Source organism: Camponotus floridanus, unplaced genomic scaffold (assembly GCF_003227725.1).
Source record: "Camponotus floridanus strain SB8 unplaced genomic scaffold, Cflo_v7.5 scaffold16, whole genome shotgun sequence".
NCBI classification, from domain to species: Eukaryota; Metazoa; Arthropoda; class Insecta; order Hymenoptera; family Formicidae; genus Camponotus; species Camponotus floridanus.
In genome coordinates, this window is record NW_020229281.1 from 1981491 (window position 1) to 1998848 (window position 17358).

The 17358-nt window shown below is 28.6% G+C and overlaps 1 protein-coding gene across 3 annotated transcripts in view; it reads left to right on the forward strand.

Annotated features, from left to right (window-relative positions):
- The first annotated feature begins 659 nt into the window (after window positions 1-659).
- The window catches only part of LOC105255823 (octopamine receptor beta-3R), a 64470-nt gene continuing 47771 nt past the window's right edge, over window positions 660-17358 (forward strand). For 2 of the 3 annotated variants that reach the window (XR_003122521.1, XM_011265333.3), the window contains exons 1-2: window positions 660-1792; window positions 2192-2489. Coding sequence is in view for 2 of the 3 variants with exons in the window: in XM_011265333.3 (XP_011263635.1) it covers window positions 1142-1792; window positions 2192-2489 (949 nt within the window). In the remaining variant the exon portion in view is untranslated. The remainder of the gene's footprint in view (window positions 1793-2191; window positions 2490-17358) is intronic. The other variant, XM_025406895.1, reaches the window with a different exon arrangement.

Sequence of the window (17358 nt, forward strand, 5' to 3'; positions counted from 1 at the left end):
TTCTTGATACATACTATATGATACATAATTTTTCGTCGTTTTTTTTACAGCGATGTAACTTGATATAACAAAAATCTTGATGTGTCAAAAATTGTGCTAAACCGCTCGATAATGCTAATTAAATTATTATCACACATAGTAAATTGGGCTTTTAATCCTCTTTATCATCTCGATTGACATCGTTCCTGCAATTGATATAATTCACACTCGGATCAGTAAATGCAATCATGGATGTACGAAAATTAACAGTGATTCGTGTACAACTACCGAGGGACAGTTTAGTGCAAGTTGGACTGAATTGTGCGGAGAATAGGAGAATGTTCAAGAGACTAGATTCAGAAATCGAGGATGATGATTCTCACCCTGCAAGAAAACATCTACAATAATCGCACATCGTAGGACGACCGTATAGTGTATACAAAAATATATTTGATGTATAAATATAAAAGAAGAAAAGATCCTAAAAGAGATATTTTAAAGAATAAAAAGTATTAAAAAAGAAAATGAAGAATAACTTAAGAAAATAAAAACAAATATACAACAAATATACAAAACAGATTAAAATAAATATAAAAGACAAATATATACATATGTGTACATATTAAGTTATTTTTGGCAAGAGAGCGACGAATAAAATAATAATATTATACAATGTAATATTATTTTTATCATCACAAGATGACATCGCAATTATATATCTGTGGTTAAACATAAATAAATCAAAACTTACCTCAGCGAAAAAATTAATGAAACTGATTATAAACGAAGACAAGAAACGTTTTTGTAAAAAATTTTGAAATATATTAATCAAATATCCGTTAACGTTCAAAATGCAACAAAATATCAATCAATAAATCCTGATTAACTCGGAATTCAAGCAATGTTGAAGAAGCCTGAAAAGTTTTTCAATATATAACAAATATCAATCATTATAATATTTCATCTAATTATTTTTTTTCATCACAATGACGAATTCTAAGGAGGGAAAGTCAAGCAATTCGCGATGATCACTAAAAAATAATTCACCGGACGATCCTCCTTTCTATCGTCACGGACTTTCAATCACCATGAAGTTCAAAATGTACGAGAAAAAGAATTGTTCTTCGCGATATAAACGGTGAATCACATTAACATTTTCACCATGCTGAACGTAATGGCGGCTATGTCGACGAAATTACCTCAAATAGAATCTACGTCTTCGTCGATCCTTGTCAACAATTCCATCGTCGCCATTAGTTCAACGACAACCACATCGGTCGCGAACGTGACGACAGAAAATCCGACGGTGGAGAACCTTCCCGAGAATGTGAACGTGCCGTTGATGGTGATCAAAGGTGTCATCATGGGCGCCATCATCATCACTGCGGTTCTCGGCAATATGCTGGTGATCGCCAGCGTTCGGAGACATCGCAGACTCCGTGTGGTCACCAATTGTTATGTCGTCAGTCTGGCGGCGGCCGACCTGCTGGTAGCGATGTGCGCCATGACCTTCAATGCCTCGGTGGAACTCTCGGGTGGCAAATGGCTGTTCGGGGCAGTTATGTGCGATTTATGGAACTCGCTGGACGTGTACTTTAGCACCGCTAGCATCCTTCATCTCTGTTGCATCAGCGTGGACAGATATTATGCAATAGTGAGTCCGCTCGAGTACACAGTGATCATGAAACAGAGTACTGTCGGGTGCATGTTGGGTAGTGCTTGGGTCTTACCGGCACTGATAAGCTTTATTCCGATCTTCATGGGATGGTACACGACCAAGGAACATCTGGATTACATGGTGAAACACCCGGGGGTACGTGAATTTTTTTCTTTTTTTTTCTTTCTTGTAAGAGTTATGAATGTGCGGAAAATGTTCGTTGACGCATAAAATATTTTAAAATGTTAAAAAAGAAAAAATGAGAGAGAGATCTGACAACTTTGTGAATTTTAAAAATATCTTAAAATTTTAAAAATTTTAAAAAGAGATTAATTAAGCCTAACTTGAGGCATTTAAAAAATTTTATGATTTTATTTCACTGTCAATGAACAATTTTTGTGAACTTTTCACATAATTCACATTTAGATATCTGTACTTTTTATCATTATATTAATTTATCAACCATTAAAAAGATTGATCGTTTCTCACGGATTGTTATTGAATTAATGTTAATAATTAAAACAATTTTTTTTTCATTCTTTCATATTATTCCAGAGCTGCGAGTTTCGAGTGAATTTACCATATGCGGTGATCAGTTCCTGCGTGTCTTTTTGGATCCCGGGTCTAGTAATGATCATCATGTACTGGAAGATTTACAAGGAGGCGATCCGACAACGGAAAGCTCTCAGTCGAACGTCCAGCAACATCGTGCTCAACAGCGTGCACCATCATCGCTCGTCCACCCGGCATCATCACCATCAGCAGATGTTGCTGCAAGCCGCCGCCGATACCGGTGAGCTAGCCCTTCACACGGCACACTTCACGGTGCCCACGGAGCTCCACGCCGTTAACGGTGAGTGGAACTCCGTCCGTCTGTGTATGTGTGCGATAAACAAGCAAGTAGCTCGCGATAATGCAATATAAAACTTTATCGACAAATAATAAATACATCGAACGATTTCAATAACCGTGCGATCTTCAAGCAACTTGAGCTTTTAGTAATTAAAAAAAATTTAATTAAAAAAGAGCTCTCTTAAAAAAGAATACATATTTAATATATAAAAAGAAGATAAATATTTGTATTAAAAATCTGTAATAAAAAATATATAGATTTCTTTAGACACCGTTCAATGTTGTGAATTAAATATTCGAATTCTAAAATGCCAATGTCTTACCTGTGCGAAATTTCAAACTCAACCTGTGCGACGGTGTGATAAGAATTAAAATATGACGGGCTGACATTTGCATGGCAAGTTTCGCGCGACAATCGAGACTAGAAATGCGTATTCTCGCGCTATGCGACTGTTGGCGTAGTCGCATATTTTGATGAAAATGTTAAACGCTCGCTCGTGCGAAATCCGCTTATCTTCTTAAGCCATTATGCGAACGCGAAAAAGACACTCCGAGTATGGAATAACGAGTAGAATTTATGGTTTCCACAGTGGGATATTTCGCGCAATTCCACAACAAAATGCCGTCATCTATATATGCCTTCACTAATAATATCCTCTCCGATTGATGATCCATCTCATCGGCGACATCAATTTGACATAATCGATAGAGCGGTTTGATAAGAGTATTCTATGCAATTATCACAGATATAATCATTGATAACATCATTGTACAATAATATAATAATAATAATAATAATAATAATAATACATCAAATATTTATAGAATACTATTAATGTAGATTATATAAAAAATAAGATAATATACACATTCTCTTTCAAAGAATATATTAAATTATTATTAGATTATTTTACGAAAAAATACAGACAGTAAGATGTTATATTTAAAAAAATGGATATATTTTTTCAGAGATCTTTAAGGACATGTATCTAGTTGCTTTGCTCAAAATGTGAGATTTATAGGATGTAAACTCTTTAACGCGGTTTATGCGATGATGAGAGCGGTTTGTAATTATCCTATGATTGGCAATCGAAAATGGTAGCGAGCATTATTCGCGCGGGAAAATAGGATTTCGTGGTCCATTAATAAAATCACGGTTCCAGCTATTCTCATCGACCACGGATATCATAATAATCCGTGCGAACAGATTTGATAGAAATATTCAAGACATTTTCAAATTTATAGGAGTAATTTAGTGATTTAAATAATCATGAGTTGATTTAAATAATCACTTTCCTTCGGATTTTTATCTTCTAAAAAAAGTAATTTTGGATAATATGATTTTTTTTTAAAGATAAAATAGTAATTATTAAAATTATTATTACAAGAATATATTTAGATTTAAATATATTTAGAAAAATAATTTAAAAAATATTCTATTTAAACAATATATCTTTTATTTATAATCTACACTAAACTTTTTAATTTTTCCAATTTTTTTCTCTCTCTCAATATAGTATATAATATAGAAAATTTAGAAGATTAATACATATAATTTAAAATTTTGAATAGAACTTTTGTTTCTTAATTCTTTTATAATCTAAGTATTCTAATTTTATTTCGAATTTTATCTTTTTCAGATAACATCTACATAAAAATTAATAAAATTTCTATCAATCTTAATTAATGATAAAACTTTGACAGAATTTGAAACATAAGGATTAAAATTAATAATAAATAATAATTTTGTTAATAATAATTGTAAGCAATTTTAATAATTCTGATGATATGATATCAACCTATCGAAATTGTTTAAAATTAAAAGTTCCAGTGACATGGATCTAAATGAATAAATAATAAATAATATATTTTTTGGTTAATGGAAATCGCGCATAATTTCGATAATTTGAATAGTTGAACATGAACATGTACGTATATCTACTTTTATGAGATTATATTCCGCGAATGGACTACCTTCATACGTACACATACACATTGCATGTATATATGTAAAGTTAGTTCATTTGTGAAATAATGCCGAAATTAGCTGCCAACGCTAACATACATTTAGACGATTAAATATGTGTTTCTACACATGCTTCCATAAAGTCCCAACTTTTCCCACTATCAAAATTGTATTTTGGAATAATAATTATATACGATAATGAAGGAAACTTTTCTGACTCACGAGAGTCTCCTAGTTTTCTACATTGATTTAATAGTCAAATCGCTTGGGATCATTTTATGTTCTAGTTTTAATTTTCTAGTTTTAACATTTCTATAATTTTATAAAAATAACTAATTTTTATATTTAATTATTATGTTTTCATATTTACTAACATTAGTATTTGTATAAACAAGTTATATGTTTATTTATATAATTACTTAATAATTATTGAATAAATATTGAATTATATCAAATAAATATTAAACTCAAAATTGATAATTATACACATTATGTATTTACAACAATTTTTTCATATCTTTTTTTTATATATTCAATATATTTTGATTTTACATTTTTTGATTTTTTATTTTGAAACAATTTTTTATTTTAAAACAATTCGGTTTTTCAAAAACAAAACAAAATTATTTGTAAAAAGTATTCATTTGAAATTACTTTGCTACAAGTATGATCACTATTTTGTTAATCAGAGTAGGAGTTATTTTAACATCAAATTATTACGCGACTGTATAATATCGACGTAAGTTTGTGCGATAAAATTCAGTCCGTGAAGTTTTTTGCCACGATTTACATGGTTGTAAAAATCGTACAATTGTGCAATTATTCAGTAAAGAGCAAATTTATCAGTATGCTTAAAAAAAATTAGATGGAAAAATTTTTATTTTTATCTGAAAATAAATTATTACATATCTTTCAATAAATAGAAATTGTTAAACAGATAGAGACAAAAAAAGGCGAAAAAGAGAAAAAGGTATGAAGCTACACCTCTGAGATTGGACCTTTGCGGAAGAAGTTTGAATACGGGACGAATACACGGGAGAGTAATCAACAGATTTGCATATGGCTCTAGCTCGTTTCATCGGGCGTTTTCATTAGCGTAGGGCTTTTATCTCAGACTTGGACAGTCTGAAAATTCAATTAAATCCTATCAAGTCTACGATGCTTCCGTGCCAGCTGTGTATCTTTTCACTCTTGATAAAAGAAAAAAATATCATTGAGATTGGAACTATTTTTGTTGGCCTTATCTAAGAAAAATCAGTTTATTTTTTGTAAAAGAGAAATGAGTAATATAAAATATAAAAAATTATATATATATATATATATATATATATATATATATATATATATACATGAATAAAAGATATTATATAAAATTACATTTTGTGTATATTTATTAATTGTATAAGCGATATAATTTTATTTTATAATTTATTAATAAAAGCGATATAATTTTATTTTATAATTTGTGCCTTGTTTTTATTAGAAATTGATTTTTTAAGTCTTTATCAAGAGACACGCTTTTCGATTAAAGGATCGTCTACATAATATTTCCAATAACATTTTCCAAGAATAATCAACTATTTATATAAAAATATTTATAAAAATAACTAATTATTCTTGAAAAAGATTATCGGAAATATTATGTACACCCTTTACATAATTGAAAAATATGTCGCTCTTGATATAAAGATTTTAAAAAAATTAAATTCTCTAAAAAATATTTAAGAAGTACAAATTAAAAAAATTAAATAATATTATTTACAATTAATAGATGTACAAAATGCGATTTCATATGCGTCTTTTATTCATAATTCTCTATATTTTATAATTTTTACTTCTTTTTTGTCATTTCTTTACAATATATGTTTCTATTAATTAATTATTTTAAAACAATATTTTATAAAAATATTCTATATTTATTGTTCGATTTATATTATTATTTATTTTAAATTTATATGATAGTACATATTCGAATAATATCGATGTAATATAATTATACTTAATGTTGACATATAATGAAATAAAAATGCTTTAATTAAATTAGAAATTATTTTGCAATCTTTGAGGCAACAAAAAATATCGTGTAGAATTATACGGAGTAAATATTCATACGACAAATATGAAATAAAATTATAATAAATATTATCGGAATGGAATAAATAATATGAAGAGAAAAACATTCGCACGAACACAAATTATATTATTTTTGCGAATTTACATTGTACAAAGCGAAACTCTTGATGAGACAGCTGTTGCCATGTGTTGCAAATCTAATAGACCTACGTGAAATCCACCACGGAAAACGGAAGATATCGTAAATATTATCGGCGAGGAACGAGAACCAATATCCCGCCCGGCAATTTCCGAAATCGGAAGCTATTTCCCGAACAGAAACCCGGACTAAAACCACTACTTCCTTTCTCTCTACCCTTCCTTCTTCCTTTCTCTCTTGCTCGAATTTCGCAAATAATATCGCGCAAACCTCATGAAACAAACCTCATTAAATTAGTTTCGGCGAGGTATTAATTGGGTCGCTAATGCGTTATTAAGGACATCGATTGTCACAGGAATTTCGCCTACGACGACGTAATATCCCAAAGTTCGGCGAATCAAATGCAATAAATTTAACCCTAAGTTTATAGTTTAATCTCGCATTCACATTTTAAAATAATAAAAGACATTAAAGATTCTAAATCGATTTTTATTTGTAAATTTGTGTGTAAAAAAATTCTTTTTATTTTTGTATTCTATATTTCAATTACTAACATAATTGTATAAGTAAAATAGTCAGTTTCATTATTTTTATTATATTTATTGTATTGTAGTTTAAAATATAAGTAGTTTATTATTATATATTATTCTATTTTATTTAATTTTCTTATTATGTTTTATTAAATTAGAATTTTTTTATCTAAATTTTTTCATTTTATATTATTTTACTTAATTTTCTTGTTTTATCGTATTCCCTAAATTTCGAAATTCTATCCTTAAAATATATCGGAGTATATAGAATCTTCTTAAATTGAAACCGTTGTGTTAGTAATTTGAAAGATGAATTTAACGGAAAAAACGAGCTAGAACATAGCAACAAGAGTAAATTAAGGAACTCGCGTAACAAATGTAAATACGTCAGTAACTGTGGTTATGCTAAGCAGACGCTCAAGAGAGGAAGGTGAGAACTTAATTTCGCCACGAAACAGAATTGCGCTATAACTCCGTCGCTGGCACGCGACTTGACCCGCACCACGCGAGGTATAATTAGGTAAACATTATTTTCCCACACGATATACATACATTGAGGTTGCCTGGAACTTGGGAGTTAAATCTAACTTTCCACTACGACAAATACACCAAAAATAGCGTAAAAGAAAAAAAATCTACCGAATTTCAACTTCAAAACTTTTATAAAGCACACGTTTAAAAAAGAAAATACTTATTTTATATTTTCTTGAAAAATTATATATATATATATATATATATATATATATATATATCAAATATAAAATATTTCTCTAAATGTATGTGTGCGAATATAAAATAAACCGAAAATTTCTTTCATGATAAAAAAATTTGACAAAAGATTAATTAATAATCAATCAAGGATTATTTGCTACGAGAAGCTACGACAAACATAACTACAAAAAGAATAAAACAAACCATCGAACAAATTTCTTTTTTGTCCAAATAAACGTTGATTGAGTCAACTACATATAACGAAATACAAGCGTAACGCTTGAAGGGATTGCAATGTTTGCAAAGCAGATTAATACACGTCCAATTTCGCTTTTTAATCGAGAATTTAATTTACAATAGCACTGTCACCTATATCCGACAACCGCAGTTGCAACAAAACGTCTGCTTGAAAACTCCTTCAGAAGGGATGTTTTCTCAATATATTTACATTCCCAAAGAGTTCGATCGATCAAAATCAAAATCTCTAATTGCGAACAAAATATCAAGAAAAATGTTGCAGTCTGCAAATAATTAGTATACAGTTCTCGCTCCATCGCACAATATTTCTTTTTTGTGAAATAATGCTTATTTTTTTGTAGAGTATATAAATATATGTACATATATTGAAAAGAGAACGGAATAGCATTACTTTTCTGTTTTTGTCGCACAGACATCTTCACTATTTAATTTTCAAAACTAAATAGCTCAATTGTAAATTTACTCGCCGACAAACTCTCGACAAGGCGAAGACAAACGCAATTTCAGTTTCCCGAGAAACATTGATATTGACGCATAGTTCGTCTAGTATATACAATACAAGCGTATCACGTTCTCGTGCGGTTCTACCTTTCGGTAAGAAAGCTCCGCGATTCGATATAACGATAAGTTACGCTTGAAATCACTTCACCGCGAGGTAAATGGAAGTCTGATTAGGCATCTGCACAAACTTCGTTCGCTTCAAACTTTCAGAAAGCGATATTTGTATTGAGAAGACTTGCATTGAGAACAAACACGACTGATTTGTTCTAGCTTTTAGTATTGAGATGAAAAATTTATGCAAATGTAAAAAGCAAATAAAGCAATATCACTTTGGAAGAATCATTCCCATTATTATCTATTGGATATTTAATTTTTTATACTAGATATCAATATACAGGGTGTTTTTAAATTTGCGATAAATATTTTAATGACAAATTCTTTGTAACATTTTAAGACGAAAATTCTAATACGAAAATGTCGAGGCTATAATAGTTTTCAAATGGGAAAAGTTTAAAGATCACGAATGACAGGGCTAAAGTTTCGCGCGCTCAGGGTTGACTAATAGATGCTTCCTTGAATCGAATGCTTTTGATATTGGTGAAATTATTGTGAAAATATTCAAGAATTTCACTTTCATTAAAAATCGTGATCTTTAAACTTTTCCTATTTGAAAACGATTAAAAGATCGATATTTTCGTATTAGAATTTTCCTCTTAAAATGTTACAAAGAATTTATCATTAAAATATCATTAAATTATCATTAAAATATCATTAAAATATCATTAAATTATCGCGAATTTAGGAACACCCTGTTTAGATTCTTCAATTTTTCTATATTTTTTCTATATTATATATATATATATATATATATATATATATATATATATATATATAAATTTAAATTTCATATTTTAATTTTTATATATTAATTTATATATGTATCTTCTACTCTTATATATGTAATATACAATCCATATATATATATATATATATATATATATACATATATATATTCATACATGATTAATGTAAAAAATTTATATATGACATATAATATCTTTTCATAATAATTTTCTATTATATTTTATTTATAATAATTTTTCGTTAGCCAACAATTGAAGAAGTTATTTTTGAATATCTTCTAAATATATTCAAAAAAATTCAGTTTTTGTCCGTGTAGATGCACTATTGTGCCACCACTATCATCCCCGATCGAAGCCATGCGAGGTTAAGGGCGCTCGTGCATCAGTGCCGCGCAAGCGGTTGCATGCCCGTAAAAAGCGGTAGTTTAGATAGAATCTCGAGGAGGGAGAAAGAGAGAGAGAGAGAGAGAGAGAGAGAGAGAGAGAGAGAGAGAGAGAGAGAGAGACAGAGAGAGAGAGAGACGATATGTGGCAACAAAAGTGGTGGCAAGGTCCATCGTGTATAAACGACGCGTGCAATGAGCTCTGACAGTCATGACCGAGACCGAGACCGTCGCTCTTTCCTCTTTTTTCCCTCCAATACATATTTCCAGTTTAAAAAGAATAATGCATCTAGAAAAAATAAAAAAAATTCTCATACTTAAACATTTCTTAAATATTTAAACAAAGGAATTAAATAAAAATATATATTTTTCTTATTCTCTTTCTATTTTTTTTGCTATAGAAAAAGAAAATTAATAGATCTTTTGATATGTTACTTTATTATTCACTAAGGAATTAATTATCGCAAAAATGAGATTGGATAAATTCATTGGATGCGATTTAAATACAGATTAGTCTCTCTGAAAGTTGATCGGAAAGACCTATTAATATCTAGGCAGCCGAATAAATTATTTTTCAGACTCAAGCTCAATATCCATGATTATATATATATATATATATATATAAATTATATAGTTCTTGAAAAATTAAAAGATTGTAGCCAAATTTTATATGATATGTATAAATATAAAATATATAACTATTATATATGTAACTAATATATATGTAAATATAATGTACAAATACATATTATAAAACATATTGTAATATAAAATATAAAATATACGTTATGTATTAAATGCATAAAATTTTACGTATTATTATTTTAAAATTTTATGTATTATATATAAAAATTTAATCATATTAAAAAAAAATTAGCCTTTTTATAAGAGATGATTAATTTTATAAATTGCAAAGAAGTCTTACTTTTCATAAAAAAATTAAATTTATGAAGAAAGATAATACATTACGCACACATTTCCATACATAATGTTTTATAACAGCATTAATTGTTATATGAAATATAAATAGAATGAAAAAATTCATTTATTACGAAATGATGGCTTATATGACGCAAAAACAATATAAAAAGCTCACAAAAGTGTTTCTAGCTGCTTCAATAATGGGTATAATGCCGTTGTATTTTATATAAATCACATGTGAATGTGTTCTAGCAACTTTTTCGCGGGGAGCAAGCAGTGCTTTTTGTGTCACACGACGTGATAAACGACATAAAACACGGTCAGTACGGAACTTCCAATTTTCCAACAGCCAGCCAGGGACTTGGCACGGTACAGATGTCGGAGTTCCCTCCAAACGAGACTGTAGTTATCGATGAGCAGAGTGTGTAGAACAATGCCGAAATTGGTAGAAAAAGGAGAAGGGAAAAGCAGAAAGAAAAAGAAGACTTAACAGAAAGCCATAACGCAAAATAATTCTAACATTTTTTCCAGTTAAACAAAAATTTATCAAAATAAAAAAAAACAAATATAAAAATAGAACAAAATATATATATATATATATATATATATATATATATATATAATAAAACAATAAATAACTTATTAATAAATAATCATAATAAAATTTTTTAAATAAAATGTAAACAAAAATTTATTTATCATGTATATTAATATATATTTCTAAAATTTATTAAATTTTTAATCTAATTTAATGTAATCTAGTTTTATCTTTTAACACTGCTTTAATTGATTCTACACAATCGCTCTTTTTCTCGTGAAACGCATATTGGATAATGAATTTTTCCGTAAACATGAATAGTGAATACCGCGGAGAAAACCATCAGCGACAATACAGCAGCAATGTTCTCATTCCGCATTCTTTGTTCACTCTTCATGAATAAAAGAGAAATGAATTCGTTCGGCTGTTTTTATTGTTTATTTGTTTTATTATTTATCCGAGAAAAAGAAAAAAAGAAAAAAGAATAATGGTGCTAAAATTTCGTTTTTTGAAAGAGAGAGATGGATTTCGAATAAAAATGTCATTAAATAATATTATTAGATAATATTTCCATGTCTCTTTATTTTACTAAATAACTACGTTTTTAAATTAAAATTCCATTAAAATAATACATCACCAAAATAATGTATCCAAAATCCTTCTAAAGACCATCTGGTCTCTAGAAACATAAAAAATAATTACTGAATAATTTTTTGTGCTGCAACAAAAAATTATTTTTATTAAAAATTATGTTACATCGTGAAAAATTAGCTGTTTCACTCTCATAAACGCGGGGAAAATTCTCGTGTCCCACTGTTTGCTGACAAATAAACGCGTGAGATGTAAGACAAATAACCGAAGGACGCTTCTGTCACGGAGCAAAAGTGAGAGGAAAAGAGAGAAAAGAGATGCGTTCCGTCTTCACATCCATCGCGTGTCAAGTTCAATAGATCGCCATTGGTTGGCTTGTTTGCCAGCGCAGTCAGCCAAAAGGAGAACTAGCAAAAATTGGCTCGTGTGCAACCTTAACCTTTGACCGCCAAAGCTTTTTCGCGGCCATCGCGAATTGCCGTTAGCGACGCCGTCGCGACGCGCCGAATTTATCGTTTTATTATCGTCGCGAAACTCATCGTTTCCTTTTTCGCGATATACATTTCGAGATAACGGCTGTGCGATTATCGATATAAATCGCGCGGCCGTGAACGCTTTATTTCTGTGTCATACTGGTAGTTAAAATCGCGTGTCACCCCCAGTGGTTCACGACAAATTCGCAAATTCTATTCTATTGAAATATTATTGTTGTAAAACAAAATCGAAATGTATTTCTTTCTATTTCATGCGGAATATGCATTTACTTTTTATTCTATATTCACAAAACAATTTTTATTTCATGTAAAATAAATTTTTTTTAAGAATTTAATTTCTTTTAATATAAAATTCAAATCTCCTATTTTGATAAACTAATAAAATAAATTAGAAATGAACCTGAAATATCGAGATTTAAAAGAAAAAAATTGATAATGACAGAAAGATTTTTATACATTTAAAAAAATTAAATGTAAAAAAATTTTTTAAATACTATGTCTCGGTAATTATATTTTTGTTATCTATAAAAATTGACCTAGTTTTTAATCAAATCGAAGAGGAAAACTTTGCGCGAATATTGTCGCGAGTGCTCTTGAGTGAATTTTGAATGATGAGACTCAAATACTGCAACAGAATGAATCGATTGCATTGATTTTAGACAAACACGAAGCGCAAACTATAGTAGTAATTGCGGATGAAGCCTCTTTGACGCTATAACGTCCAAAATTGCACGTGTAACGAGCAAAACTATTGTTGACACAAATCATCACACTAAATAAATTGTTACGTTAAACATGGTATTATTAAGTAAATGATCATATATGTATATTAAATAAATTGTTCAATTAAGTAAATTGTTACATTAAAATAACCATATAAAATAATATACCACACTATGCAAATCATTAACTTAAATAAATTATTAATTAATAACTTAACATATTTATTTAATCTTTGTTATTTTAAATAAATTTTTGCGTAAAATAAATAATATTTTTGTGTTTGTCAGTGATTTTTGCGGAAGAAAAATTGAGAAAAAAATGGAGAGGAAGAAAGAGAGAGGGGGGAGAGAGAAAGAGAAGGAGAGAGAGAGAGAGATTCGGAAAAAATTAAATTATTCAAAAAATTCTTCTTTGAAGTAAAAAACCAAATGTTAAGGTACATTCTTAACACATGTTGAAAGTCACATATCTCAGGTGGACATAAATTGGCATTAATTAATGCGTATGCAGTAATGCACGATTATTTCGCAAAATGTTCGCGTCAGTTGACAGTTTCTGCCCGTTCTACTGTTCTCCATTGTACGTCGCGTCCTATTGTTCTTCTTTATCGTTCGAAAGCTAATTATAATCGCCCTTTGTTAAGCGTATAATACGGGAATCTACAGTACGGCAATACGCAGAATTTGCATAGCCACAACACAAACAAAATTTACTTATGCACGCGCCCGTGCATGAATTACATGCTCGATTGATCGATTTCCTTTTTTGCGCCAAATATTTCAATAATGCAAAATTAAATCCCGAATAAAATCAAGAGCGCACGAGATTTGTTTGGCTTATTCGTGACGTTTTAAGTTTATGGAAAATTCAGCGATCCAGAATAAATAGCAAAATAAATAATGATATAGTTAGCATTGTTTTATTATCGCACGTTTTATTATTGCAGTCTAATAATCGCTTATTTATACCAGTTCTCGTTACGATTTTAGAGTAATGAGTTGATTACGAATATTAATCTAAATTAAGGCTAAATAAACTCAACTAATTAAATTTGAATATCTATATTGATTTTGCAAAATAATTAATAATACAATTAATAAAGTAAAAAAAATTTAATTTATTAAAATAATCAAATGTAAAAAAGGTAAAAAACTAAAAAAAACAATTATTAATTTGTTATTTAAAACAAAAAAAACAGGTACAAACAAAATAAAACTATTACATCTAAAAAAAATAGAAACCTAAAAAATATAAATCTAAAATAAAATATATATTTGATTGATAATTTCATAGCTTTGTTTTCTTTATTTTCATTTTTATATTCATTTCATTGTCATACATATTTGATTAATAAACTGTCTATAATTTCCAAGATTTGATTTAGTTAATGTAGATTTTTATTAGGATGCTGTAATTATATAAATTTTTGTTATCGGAAAGCTTATTTACGCGAAAACAGTAGACAAATATACTGAATAAAACTTGATTAATAGCTGCTACTAATTGGTTTATTTGTTCGGGAATATCACTGTCTACGCTGCAGGATGTTCTTTGCTTTTTGATTTTCACTATATGCATGCTCAATGGTAATTTATTTGCAACTGTTGCGTGTTTATTTTATGGAGTACACTTTTAATGAAATGTTGTTTTTGCTAATGGTTAATAAGCAATTTATCAAAGTATGTGTTTATCAAAGAAGAATGTATATAAGATAAATGAAACGTATTTCAATGGAAATGTAGAATTGGGTAAGATATATCACAAAATGAGAAAATGTGCTTCTTATTAATATTTATAAAGAAAAAATAAGCACAGAAATTAAGACGCTAAAGAAAATTCAAAATTAATAATTACAAAATAATTATTATCATCAAAAAAACATAATCAATATATTAATTAATTATAAGTGTAAATTTAAAGAAAATAAAATTATAAAATGTTCAGGAAATAAAATTAATATTAAGTAAAACAATTAAGAAAATCATTTCGATGATCTCAAGTATTATACGATGTATTTTACATGTATATATTAAAATTGTATAATTGTTGCACGATAGAAGGAGGAAAAAGAGTTATCTGCTGTACAATATTTCTGTATGCTAAAGCAATAATGTAATAAAGAGTTTGCAAAAGAATTTGCCTTCGTAAATTCTGAATGGATACAATGCGAGGTATTCCAAAGGTAACCCCAGTGAGGTATTTCATTGCGCGCACAAAGCAGATAGTATCAAGCGGTAAGCACGGAGTAGCAAATCGTAATCCATGTCGGAATATGCAAATGGCTCTTCTTTGCCGTTACATTGCGAAACGCAGCTCGGTTGACTGGCTGGCTCGCTTTTCCTTCGCTTCATAGATGGAAATCCTTTTGAGAAGTAGCTACCCTTTGTAACTCATAATTTTAATCAGTAATCGCGCATCAGGTTGCTTGACTTGTATCAAAGTGTGTACTTTATGTCAATATTCGTAACAATTCTTGTGAGTTAGATATATAAATGAAGCATGTTAACTATTTAATTGCGTTCGTTCGTTCGTTTTATTTTCATTTTTATTTCACTTTACGTCTTATTTTATAAAACTACTTTTATTTTAAATTATTAGTAGATAGTTTTCATCTTTTAAATTATTTGCACAACTTTGAATTATATACTCAACTGTTACATTTATTTTTATATTAAGTTGTTATATTTTGCATTTTTATTTTTATTCTTATTTTTAAATAATAAAATTATACAAGGTGATATTTGTTATCATATATCAGAATATTTTAAAGTTTCTTATAATTTGTAGTACGACCCTGAAATATTTATATTGATATCTTCACACAGGCACACATAATTGATATCGATAGAACGTTCATGGAAATGTAATGATATCGTGTCGTTTTTATGCGCAAGATAAGCTCAAAGATAAATTTTCCGTTATGGTCGATTTAAGCTTCGTGTGTCACGCCATTACTCTTTCATGACACGCGCGTGGAACGTAAGGATTACACATACTTTTTGATATCTGCCATTAAGAAAAATATTTTCTAATAAGAAAATCAACTGTCATAAAAGAAATTTTCTATCATTTTTTATGATTATTAAACAGTATAATTTGTCTAAAAAAATTATATTGTATCATTAATATTCTGCGAAATCATTGTGAAATCATTATGTTGTTTCATTTATCCCTAATAGCATTTAACATTATTAAAATATTAAAATAATAAAATGAATTTTTTATATCTATATCTATAAATTCTTTGATAATATTCATTTTTTAATTTCTTTTTAAAGATAACTAATTTATAATACATACATTTATATAAATTATTTTATATAATATATTAGTATTAAACAAAAAATATCACACGTACACATTATTACATGTTACATATGTACATTTAAAAAAAATCGACTTCAACTAAATAAATTTTCAAATTAATTAATCAAAGAATTTATAGATAAAAGCTAGTTTTCTAAAACATCTTATGTGAATGGGAAATAATGTTAAGGTACACAAAAGAGCCTGCGCAAGATTGGTTTCCTGTACCTTCTAGCGTCTTTCACTTTCGACACAAGTGAGACCAGGCACTATAATGGCGCTTCTATAATCATCGTTCTCTTGAGTTAGAACGAACAGTTTCGTGCAGTGAATGTGTAGCCTTTCGCTTCCGCTGGAAGCTTTCGGTGCAGGAAAGCTTTAGGAAACCGGAAACTCGTTGTTCGCCCTTGACTGGATCGAACGAAGTCGTATTCTCGTCCACGGTCAAAGATCATCGGTTATCTTTTTCTTTTCTCTTTCTCTCTCACAAAAGTGCGCTCTAAATATTCTGCTATTTTTATTTCACATCGGATTTTATCGATTGCTGTATTTTTGTTGCAATAGAATTCATCCAAACGGAAACAAGAAAACGAAATAAAGAAAATTGTGGTAGTTCAAGTATCTATTAGTGACTTTATATCACTTTTTAACTAGTATTTATCTAATTTTATATATTTTTAAAGTTTGTAATAATTTTTATTTTAAAAATTTTATTTAAAAAATGTAAGAGATAATAAATTTAATATTTCTGAAAATTTCTTTTTACCTGCTCTTATCAAAAATTATTTTAAACTAATATTATACATCACTCAACAGTCTAAATTAATAAATTTTTATATTATTTAATATGTGTGTACAAATATTGATATAATT